Raw genomic sequence first — 11236 nt, 5'->3', positions numbered from 1 at the left:
TATAAGTTGCCAAGTAAAAAATAGTAGTAAGAAATACGTAATATTAACTTAATACTTGACTATATAGTAATTATTACTTTGCGGTAACTCTGATGGTAGCTGATACCGTTTAGCGATCTGACCTAATTACCTTTACAACGTCGTTACTATAAAGTAGAAAATATTGGTCGGTGGGACGATTAAATGGGAACTTTTAAGTAAGCGCGATTACAAAGTTAAATTTCAAGTTCTTGCGACTACATAGGAACATCAAAATATTACCACGCAGTAATACACTTTGAAGTAATATTATCAGTAACAAGACCGAAATAGTTATACCCTTATTTCTTCTTTAAAGTAATATTTACTACCTTGGCTATTAAAGCAAATTACTTCTTATATTCATAGGAGTAAAGAGGAGTGAAAAAAATTATCTACCTTCTTAAAAAAATTAAATTTAAATGTTTAGACTTGGTATATTTTTTTGTTAAAAGTCATTATTTTAATGAGGCGTTCTTTATTTTCGTCCTATATTGCATATGAAATATTTTATTTGAAAAAATTTTATTTGAAATAGACTATAGCTGAGCGTTTTCTTTTTTGCCAAATTTTACTCGGTATACTATTACAGGAGATTTTACATTGTCAAAAGTTTATTATTTCAGATATTGTTCAACTACCAAATAACTAATTTATTTAATCCAAACATTTGAGGAATAATTAATACCTTGGCTCATTAAACTGACGCTAACTCAAAAACTCTTTAACCTACAGGAATCGTTTATATATAAAAATATTTGTAAAGAATCACTCTTTTTTAGGGCGAAACTTGCGTTTAAATGGCCGCAATACTTTTAAAACTATCTCGGTTGAAAGTTGAATATTTAAAGAAATTTGCCATTAAATTTAACTAAGCAATAATTGAAACCACCAAAGCAACCTTTTCAATTACTGTAAGTATTTATAGTAGCACCAGGTACTTCTTAGTAAGTCCCGATGTTTGCAACAATTCATTTTCTTACAATATAAAATAATTGTGTACAAATGGCAGCAAGGAACCAAGATGGCGTTCATTAGCCAATATACTACCTTTCTCTAACTTTTGACGTAAAAATGACAGTTCAAAATGGCGACCATATAACTGTCAAAAGAGCCCCCTCTTTTGGAAGAACAGGACTCAGCACTCAGACTTCATTTTTTCGAATAAAATTTAATAAATAAATGACAAAAAATATGTTTATTTATCTAAATATATACACAACATTCATATACGTAATATTCATATATATATAAATAACTTAATACGCAGTGAGCACGTAAAAAATCTCATCTCGCCCCTCTGCCCCCAACTTTCGACTTAAAAAATGACAGTTCAAAAGGGCCCTTGTCCGCCATTTTGAGCTGTCACTGTCAGTCAGGACAGAGTAAATTGGGCTTAAAATAAAAACGCAAAAGTTTGGCGCCAAATTAATTATTCAAACTCTCCCACAACTCGTCGTCGCCCCATTTATCATTGACCGGTTTTTTACTCTCTTTCTTCTCTTTTTTACGGTTGGTCGTCTTGCTGTCAGAGGGCGAGGTCGCTATACTGTTACTAGCCGAGTATTCCCTATAATCCGACTGATATCCACCCCCAGATGCCTCGTCGTTCTGGTACCCCCAGCTGGAAGAGTCCCAATTCCCGGGGGATTTCGGGGTGGAAGCCCTGGAAACCCGTGAATGAACCCCTAAAAAAACCTCGAGTCCTTTTCCAGGACACTTACTTGGACCCCTGCTGACTCCCAGTGCTCCAGTCGTCCGGGTTGTTGCTGCCCACTAACGAGGAGCGTTCGCCTGGTGAATGGAAACTGTCCCCTCCCACCTGCCCGTACCCCCCGCCGCTCCCCGGAGGCGCCCCGTTGTTGCCCCCCATCTCCTTCCAACCCTTCCTACCCAGCTCCCCCATCTGAAATTTTTTTTTTTTGGGACAAAAGGGAGGAAATCTACCACCAAATAAACCGAACAAAAAAAAAAAAACTGTACCTTATTGGCCAAGCTACTAACTTGCGTGCTAACATCGTCAATTAAAGTACCGTCCTTAACCTAAATAAGCAAAATTAAAAAAAAAAAAGAAAAAAACTAAACAAAACAGACCTTTTCGCCTACATGCGAGCTAATATCAACTACCTTCTGAGTGGCGATCCCTCCGTACTTAACGACGTTTTCTGTAGCCTTGCTGGCCACTTTGGTGGCCGAAGTGGACAAAAACGACCAGCCCTAAGAAGATCCCCCATTACTACTTTCGAACTTTTTAAAATAAAACCGAAATTATTACGCTTGCAAGAGACGACAACGCAGTATCGACGAACTCTTGGGATTGGCTCCTGGGCGGGGTCTCCCTGGTGTACCCGAAACCGCTATACTTGCCCCCCTGGCTCGGGGGCAAGTCGTCGCGTTTGTTGGCGTTTTCCGCTTGTTTGCGCGCGAAAAATTGGTCTTTTTGATCCTTAAACTCGGCGCTGTTGTAGCTCTGATAGCCCCCCTGGTACGTGTCGCTGTTATTGTACGATTGGTACGAGTTCGAGCTGGTGTAGCTGTTTCTGTTTGATGCACTGGAGGAAGAAATTAGGCCCCCGCTGTAGGTTTGAGCGGGGGATTTTTTTTCATCCCAAGTTTTACCCTGAGCAAGAGTCGAGATCTGGTTTTTTAAGGAAATAACATTAGAATTTTATTAGTTCAGTTGCACAAGAAGACATACTTTGTCCCTATACAGAGCCGCCGCTTTAGAATTGTATTTTTGTTGTATGGACATTGTGTCGTCGTAGTCCGATTGGGCCTCGAAAAAGACTCGAGCGTTCCTGTTGCCCCCCACCTGATTCACATTCAATTTTTGCCATATGAATTTAATTAAAATATTATCAACCTAGTCTACCTTCATTTTCTCCAGCTCCACATCCTTCCACTTGTCCATGGTAACTGATCGGACAAAGGACAAGTGCACCCCCAAACCCCTGTGCTTCCCCGAACACTCCAAGCAGATCCAGATGCCATAGGTGACCGAGACCCATTGGGGGTTATGGGTGCCACACTCAAAGCATTTCTAAAACGTAATTGGGTTATTGTGACAAGCCTGTAGGGCTTTGTTCTTTAAAAGTTCTCCCCCTGTGGCACCCATATGTTATACAGTTCCCAAGGGGTTGTTCAATTAAACTTTTAGTATATTGGCGAGGGGTTTCATATAAAGAAACCTTAAGATATCATATAGAATGGTCGTACTTACATCGTTTTCATTATTGGGCTTCAATTCTTGTAAAACACGTCTGGTCCTGGGGCTCGCCATTATAACCAAGTGAAAACCCCCTTTACCGATGGAATGTTGAATGGATTATTAAGTGCTAAGGGGGCGGGCGGGATTCCCACTTTACAAAATCATGTTTTTGGGGCTCCTTTAACGTTTTTCCAAAGGATTTTTCAGGGAAAACTGGGAACGAACCCCCCCTGAACACTTTTGACGTGGAAGTAGGTGAACTGTCAACGGAAACGTCAGTGTGACTTGTTGTTATGGTTCGTCGTCAACAAATCGTCTGGGCGCGCCATCTGGCAGCTACCACTCAAAGTTTATATGAAAATATAGATGACGCCCTAAGTACGAACCGCACAATTTGACGCTTTTATGTGGTAGAGGTGTGCTGATATAGCGATAGACGTCATTCCTCTCATTGGCACAAATATGACCCGGCTCTACTTCAATGACGTTTCTTTTGAAGGTTATGTTAACTGTCTGTTTGCAAACAATCAATACTGGGCCAAAGTACACTAAATAGACCTTTAATTACATTTGAAACCCCTTTAAATTGTATTTTTAATAAAATAATTTGATTATTTTGACATGGCAGACTTTAAAAGCGGTTTACCACCGGGGTGGGACTGCAAATGGGACGAGAGAGCTGGGCAATAGTAAGATAACTTACTTATCATTAATCTAATCAATTAAGCCTTACTGGTTTTGACTCACACGCAGTTTATTGCGATATTTGAGAGCCCTCCCACCCTAACAAATCTTATTGTAGCTACTTCATAAACCACCATTCGAAAATGACCACTTGGGAGGACCCGAGGATGAAATACAGGGGCACCCCCAAGAGGGCCGCAGAGTATATCCCTTTGCAGGTAATTTTCTGGTTATTTGTAACGTTTAGGGTCTCAAAAATGCCATTTATACGTAGCACAATTCACCGGAAGTGAGGAGAAACTACGTTTACCCCAGCCAATCGCCTCCCATTCAGGCATTTCAGATGAATGCCAAATCAATTCCTTTACAGGTAATTGGTTGGATGAGGCACGCAATTATTTTTTTTCTTTTGCTCTGTAAAAAGCGCTTTGTTTTGCTCCCCTCATAAGATTTATTTGTAAAGTTTGATTCACTCCTCAAAACCAAAAACATCCTAAACATTATTATAGGACCTTAAGGCCCCGACCAGGAGCCCCTTGACTTTAAGAGGGGCCAAAGTGCAAGACAGCACCTTCACCACCGAGACTGAGGACGCAGTGGCGAAAATCAGCGCCATGTTCCCCACAGTCTCGGAAACTCACATAAAACTGCTGTTGAAAAAGTAAGTTGCACAAGGGAGTAGGTAGTAAGTAGTCTTTCTGGCTCCCGCTTTTACTAACACGACCTCGTCGGGTTTACGCAGATATTTGAACCGGGAGGCGTTGGTGATCAGCGCCCTCCAGGTGGAAAAGTACCCGATTACCACCCCGGGGCCCTTCGCCACCCCTCCACCCCAGAGGAATATCGTTGTTAAGGGGCAGACGAGGACGACAGGGAGCCCCCTTATGGGGGGCTTCGCTTTGGGCGTGAGGAGTTCCCCGAAGCCCCATTCGTCTCCGAAGTTGAAATTAAGGTCCGGCATGTGTAGAGGCATTTTTTTAGTGGTTTCTTTTGAGTAGTTTTGGTTTATTTTTGGATATCTCGCTGGTAGAAATTGCAATGAACCCATCAAAGTGGCCCAAGCAAATTTTTCCCAATTAACCCATTGGTTTCATGTTTTTTTTTTGCCAAAGCAATTCCAGCCCTAATTGGCCACAGTTACAGGTACATGAAGTCCATATTCCCGAACGCCGACGAGACCGTAATCCTGGAATGTTTGCAAAACAACGAGAACAGCATCCAGAAGACTTCGGACACCCTCCGGGAGATGGGGTACAGTAAAAAAGACACCGTCAAACCCCCGGAAACTCCCAAACCGGAGTCGAAAACCGAAGGGACGACTTCGAAAGTGGCGGTGGAGGCGGCAAAAGCGACGCCCTCACCCGCCCCCAAACGGGCCTCCAGTGAGGACAAACAAACCAGTAAGGTTATTTATTTATTTATTCATGCCAAAAAGTATAAAGCTTTTACACAAGTCAGTCAAAAATATAACTCCAAATAAAAGTATTAAACTGTAAAATTCGTTTTACCTAAGAACAAAAATAAAACACATATAAGCCTAAAAAGTAATGCTTAAAAACACTTAACACTAAAAGTCAAGAGACCCAGCCTATGCAATAGTACTGAAATTTAAGCTCAGGAATTCCTCAAATGAATAAAAAGCATTGGTGACTAAAAAATGTTTTACCTTTGTCTTGTAAGCATTAAGAGGCAAATCCTTAACGGAGGACATTAAAGAACTTAATTCCATAATAAGACACGCCATTACGGGTACGCTCGAGTCTCCTAAATGGTGCCACCAAGGAGCCGCTGTTTCTGGTGTCATGACTGTGAGTGCTAGCATGAGTCGCAAACCTGGGTAGGTTTTCCCTAATGAATACAAGGCACAGAAGTATGAAGACACTTGGCAAGGTGAGAACTCTCAGAAGCCTGAAGTGGACCCTACAACAATCCCTGTATCCAATCTGCGCAATCACTCGCAGACATCGACGTTGCAATGCAAAAATCCTGGGCATATGCGCTGAATGACCCCAGTTTAGTAAGTTATACGTCATTAGAGAGTGAAAATATCCAAAGTAAGCTGTCCTGAGAGTACCCGCGGAGACAGACCCAGACAAATTGCGAATCAGGAAAGTACACCTTGATAATTTGGTTGACAATTCATCTATGTGACCTTGCCACGTCAAACCACTATCCAATCTAACACCCAGAAAATCCACAGACACACCTAAAGATTGTTGCTGGGAATCAACGTCCCGAAGGGAAAAAATTATATTTTGAGTTTTGGACTCATTTAACCACAATCTATTGGAAACGGCCCAGTCTCTAAACTGAGAACAAGATTCTTGAGCCTTGAGCGAAATGTTTGCGCAACTCCTATTAGTACACAGGGATCTAGTATCATCAGCATACAAATAGAAAGTGCAATCAGGGTGACAAGTTGGTAGGTCATTAACAAATATACCTCTACTAACATCCTGTTGAAATCGCCACTATATACAATATGCTCTATATTTAATCGGATCTGTCACATGTGCGATATAAATTTCTCTCCGGTTCATGTGATTGTCGATATCTTGGTGGATCATTACTCTTGGGATTAAGACCCATGTGTTTAAGTTATAGTTAGTAGGTATATTGCAGTTAATTTAATTTAATTTTGTTGAATATGTGATTATCTTGTTAAACTTTTATAATTGGGTTTTTATATCATATTAATAGTTATTTGTTCTAATTCTTTGGATAACTTTTGAGAATGTGAATTTACTTTACTCTTTTTCTTTTCTTTTCATTCTTTTAGGTTTGTTTGTGTGTGTTTTTTTTTTTTAACTATATTTTTCATTGTTTTGCAACTGTTTCCTGTTATTGGGCAAGTTGCCTGTTGGAAATAAAGGCTTATTATTATTATTATTATTATTATAAATATAAGAAACAGGATAGGCCCGAGAACGGATCCCTGAGGCACTCCATGCTCAATCGACAAACTCTGAGACCTACATCTCCCAAAACAAACAAACTGACTTCGGTCACTCAAGTAGGACTGTAGCAGTGACAGACTTCTCGAACAAAATTTGTAGTGGTTGAGCTTTTGAAGAAGAATATTATGCTCCACACAATCAAAAGCCCTAGATAAATCGTAAAATGAAGCTTGGGAGTACAGAGCACTTTCAAATCTGTCAAGCACCACGTCACACAGGTTCTGGACCGCACCAGTGGTGGAGTGTTTCTTTCTAAACCCATGTTGGTTCACATAAAATAAAGAGTTTTGTTCAAAATACTCCTCTATTTGAGTCTTGAGTAAAGACTCAAAAATCTTTCCGATGATAGGCACCAGAGAAATGGGACGGTAGTTTTCAACATCCACTTTTGAACCCTTTTTGTGAATAGGAATGACCTTAGCAATTTTAAGACAGGATGGAAATGTGCCCTCAAAGATAGCCAGGTTGATTAGTTTGGTCAGGGGAACAATAATTAAATTCTTAATAGTCTTTATGAGTCTGATATTCAAATCATATGGATCATTGCTTGCACTATTCTTCATGCCATCAATCACCTGACGGACCTGGATGAAAGTAACTTCGGCAAAGGAAAAGCCGGGTCCGCAAGGGCCAGTCAAATAAGCTAAAGGATTTTTGGGAGGCAGAGGAAGAGTCTCTTTTAGTTTGGCAGGAACATTCACGAAAGATTCATTAAAATGGCTGGCATTAATATCACTCAGCTCCGATTCCTTTACGCTAGGGTTCAGAGCTGTAATTACCCTCCACATTGCCCGGACAGGGTTACTTGACTGGCTAATGAAGTTGTCATTGACTTTTCTCCTCCTTGTCTGAATTTCAAGCCGGTATTTGATACGGTAGGTGCGGATAGTATCACTTGATATCAAATTGGAGTATTGTTGACTAGCCCGTCTTAAGAAACAGAGCCGTTCTCTCATCTCTCTGAGAGACTCATCAAACCACTTAGAAGCAGCTGAGCGCCTGGCGGTATTCGCTGATTTTGACTTCAGTGGAATACACATTAAATAAGCCTCGCTCAGAGATAATTATAATTTATAATATATTAACATTTCCTGGTATAATATGTATTTTATTTGTTATGCGAGTATTAAAACTAACTAATTATGTTTATGAATCCTGGAATATTGAACAGATAAGTTGTTTGGGCTTTTGTTGAAGTCCTATGCAGTTGTGGTGGTACCAATGATAGCATTTCATACACAAGATCATCTCTTCAAAAATATTGGAACACTTGGCTGCACCAATATGACAGAAACCGGCCGTATCCTCATCCCAATAATTAACTGATACACACTGTAGAAATTGTAATGATGTCGTCAGAGATTTTCCGCTTAGGTGAGGTAGTTGGTTGTTTTCCTTTATGATAATGTTTCCTTTAAAGCCTGCTGTACCTTTCTCTACTATATTTTTATCATAAGCAAAGGTACGGAAATTTGAAGTTCTAGTGTAAAATAAATCAGTCAGTTGTTTTTTAATGTGAATTCTGTAATTGTTGATTTCTCGAGATTGATGGTATGCTAAATTCAGACAGAAGAATGACATAAGCGTCACAGTCATATGAGTTATACTGAACAGGTAAATCTGTTGGCCGGTAGAGATTCCAATTTTCGGATAAACTTATGTGCTTTTGTTGATGAACGAACTGTAGTACGTCCATGATGAAGATAATTTCATTGCGATATACTATATCACTTCTTATACTATTTAAGCATAGTATAGTATTGAACTTTTTCAGCACCACTATCAAAACAAAAAACCGAAATTAACTAAATATCTTTCCACTGGAAAGATATCAACCGATGCTTTTATATTTTTTTCGTTTACTAGAAAAGCTAAATAAACATCAATTATCACATCTGACAAATAAAGGTCTTTGAAGTTTACACCTCCTTCATCTTTCACAAGACATTCTAAATCCTTAGGATATATCTGTCTACCGTAGATGATGCACTGTTTATTATTCTCAAATTTAAATGTTCTTGTAACATTCAAATCTGAAGCCATTTCCTCAAAATCTGACTCGTCACCATCGCTGGGAAAAGATGTTTGCCTCTCCATCGATCGTTCTTCTGGGATGGGACTGATGGAAGAAGCTTCTCTAAATATTTAACACTATGTTAGAGATGTAACGATATAATGAACAAGGAATGTATTGTTTATCGGGTTTATCCAGGCAAAATTTAGCAATAAAAAAACCATAAAAACTGACAACGCACCGCATCCTAATCGACCGACATCGAAAAGAAAATTCGGGTGAAAAAAAGTTGCAGGTGTTCATTTTCTTGTTAGAAACAAAACAGTGGCAGCCGCAGTATTCTGGGGCATTTTTCGCGTTAAACCTGTTGGTATCTTACAGATTTTTTTAGGACGTCTATGAATAGTAAAAATAAAGTTTTTTACTAACCTGCGTAAAGAGCTTACTTTACACACCAAATGTCGATTGTAAAGTCTGTCTTTTTGAGTTAAAGTACATAAAGTAAAACTGGACCGGTTTTGTTCATATTTTAAAATTTATTTAAATTTGAATACAAAACTTACTTGAGAGTCTCTTAAGGGCTTTCGCAATGCAATTCTTTCTTTCACTCATCAAAAATGGGATAATGTTGGGTTTCTCGATAACATTAAATAAAATACAAGAATAAAGAATTTACTGACTCTGTAAAAGATAAGAGGTTAAAATGTACTCACCGAGAATAAAACTTAAAAAAAAAGCCCTCTCGCTATCCTCTCATATACTCCCATTTACATATTGAATTTATTGATTATATTATTATTTAGTAATCTAGTACTCTTCTTTCTCTAACAACTAGCTAGTGTCACCTAAAATAGTATGAGGGCTTCCCCTGAACGCCTAACTGCCGCTAAACAGTCTAGCATCAGTAGCATCCCACCGAACAAAACTACCTCTTAGAGGGTTGCTATTTCAATTATTTTTTGGTAGCAAGCACTTATATGTATAGTAACATCCGTTATCGATTTTGGATAGTTTTCGACGGTAAATAGTTTTGGTAGCACGTTTTTATCAGAAATTGACAAGAATAAACTACCCCTTAGAGGGGTGATACTTCAAATTGTTTTTTGGTAGCAGGCTGTGATACATATACTGCTATTAGATATTAAGTTTGAACAGTTTCTGTCTGTAAATAGCTTTGGTAGCACGCTTTTATTCTTGGTCAGTAAATTACACACCACCAGATATCAACATCACTAGTATTGCCTATGAAGTCCCAATCAAAGTTCTCCACCGCATTATAAAAATTTAACAACCCCCAATCTGTTATAGAGCGGTAACATATACAAACAGTTAAAGTTAAGATATTAAGTTTAGTCCTAACCAAAACAATCCTCCCCCTCCTTGTTACGAGAGTGAATTTTCAGTGAAAAAGAAGCTGCAAGAGCAATACGCCGATGTGCCGGAACACCTCATCTCCATCGCCCTGGAAAGTGTGAATTTCAACGAAGACAGGGCCCGTCAAATCCTCACTATAATGAAACAGGAGGACGTGGCAAGCGCGCAACAAAAACCCCCCAAAGAAGCGCCCGCCGCGGCGAGTCCCCCCCCGGCCCCATTGTTGTTGCCCGTCAGCCAGAGCCGTCAATCGATCAAATCCCTCTTGAAAACCGAGAAAAAGGACGAACTCGACGGTTTCAAGAGGGTGTTGGGGGTCGAACGGGGGGCCTACAGGTCCGCGAACATCGGCGACACCTTGGGCCACGACGCGAAACTGTGCAAGGGCCCCAACGAGAAGTTACTCCTGTAAGTCCCAAGGCAAATGTTTTCACTGACAAATTTATTCATTTTTTTTCAGGGAGAACTATATTCAATGGCAAGGATCAAACGGGGCTCTCCAGAAGGGCCCTCAGGGCTTCGCCAAGGGTCCCAACAAGGGGCTGTTGTGCCAAAAGGCTTACGCCCCTTGTGGGCCCAATGCGGATCTCCGGAAGGGTCCCGGAGGACGTTTCGGGGAGAATCTCGTCAAATAGCGCCCGGGAGGACGATGGGACACTATTTAAATATAATAGTTTGCATTCTAGTCGTGTAGTTTTTATTTTATGCAGTTTATATAAATTAGGGCCGTCCCAAGGAAACTCTGATCAATCGACTTATATTTTTCTAAAATAAATTATATTTTTGTGTCAAAGTTTTAAAGAGAGCACCTATTATTATATTGCAATCGCTTTTAAATGTTGTGTAGTGTTTACGGCTTGTAATATGCAAGAGGGCCCCATAAAAAAAAAAATGTAACAGGGGCCCTTTGTATACAGTTTTTTGTGCTTTAAATGTCCACTTTAGAGTCAATAAATATGATACTTAACGCATTCACTGTCT

General features: G+C 39.7%; 2 protein-coding genes across 5 annotated transcripts; one reads left to right on the top strand and one right to left on the bottom strand.

The window, feature by feature from the left end:
• Positions 1-1197: 1197 nt before the first annotated feature.
• On the bottom strand, positions 1198-3492 carry LOC126747489 (ADP-ribosylation factor GTPase-activating protein 1). Its single transcript, XM_050456163.1, has 8 exons — positions 3239-3492; positions 2891-3058; positions 2717-2830; positions 2294-2656; positions 2113-2235; positions 2002-2061; positions 1743-1924; positions 1198-1684 (listed from the first exon to the last, which is right to left on the bottom strand). Exons 1-8 carry the CDS (start codon positions 3296-3298, stop codon positions 1447-1449), a joined length of 1308 nt encoding a protein of 435 aa, XP_050312120.1. The 5' UTR covers positions 3299-3492; the 3' UTR covers positions 1198-1446.
• Positions 3493-3702: 210 nt separating this feature from the next.
• On the top strand, positions 3703-11226 carry LOC126747488 (BAG family molecular chaperone regulator 3). Of its 4 annotated transcripts, XM_050456159.1 has the most exons (8): positions 3703-3915; positions 4029-4128; positions 4185-4280; positions 4420-4571; positions 4653-4862; positions 5054-5310; positions 10285-10663; positions 10716-11226. In XM_050456159.1, the coding sequence occupies exons 1-8, from the start codon at positions 3848-3850 to the stop codon at positions 10888-10890; spliced, it is 1437 nt and encodes a 478-aa protein (XP_050312116.1). In that variant the 5' UTR covers positions 3703-3847; the 3' UTR covers positions 10891-11226. The 4 variants fall into 4 exon arrangements, with proteins under 4 accessions (XP_050312116.1, XP_050312117.1, XP_050312119.1 ...); XM_050456160.1 differs by lacking the exon at positions 4185-4280; XM_050456162.1 differs by lacking the exon at positions 4653-4862 and having other exon boundaries at positions 3705-3915.
• Positions 11227-11236: the final 10 nt, after the last annotated feature.

The sequence above is a fragment of the Anthonomus grandis genome, chromosome 19 (genome assembly GCF_022605725.1).
Source record: "Anthonomus grandis grandis chromosome 19, icAntGran1.3, whole genome shotgun sequence".
Lineage (NCBI taxonomy): Eukaryota > Metazoa > Arthropoda > Insecta > Coleoptera > Curculionidae > Anthonomus > Anthonomus grandis.
This window is presented reverse-complemented; position numbering and strand designations above follow the sequence as displayed.

What these genes read in the sequence shown, in the direction of transcription:
- LOC126747489 (XM_050456163.1), bottom strand. Translation starts at nt 3,298, where the DNA reads ATGGCGAGCCCCAGGACCAGACGTGTTTTACAAGAATTGAAGCCCAAT. An exon ending in CGTTGTCGTCTCTTGCAAGC is followed by an intron (nt 2,236 to 2,293) that starts GTAATAATTTCG and finishes GGATCTTCTTAG; the next exon opens with GGCTGGTCGTTTTTGTCCAC. An exon ending in GCTCGCATGTAGGCGAAAAG is followed by an intron (nt 2,062 to 2,112) that starts GTCTGTTTTGTT and finishes TTGCTTATTTAG; the next exon opens with GTTAAGGACGGTACTTTAAT.
- LOC126747488 (XM_050456159.1), top strand. Translation starts at nt 3,848, where the DNA reads ATGGCAGACTTTAAAAGCGGTTTACCACCGGGGTGGGACTGCAAATGG. An exon ending in GACGAGAGAGCTGGGCAATA is followed by an intron (nt 3,916 to 4,028) that starts GTAAGATAACTT and finishes ATCTTATTGTAG; the next exon opens with CTACTTCATAAACCACCATT. An exon ending in CCAAATCAATTCCTTTACAG is followed by an intron (nt 4,281 to 4,419) that starts GTAATTGGTTGG and finishes ACATTATTATAG; the next exon opens with GACCTTAAGGCCCCGACCAG.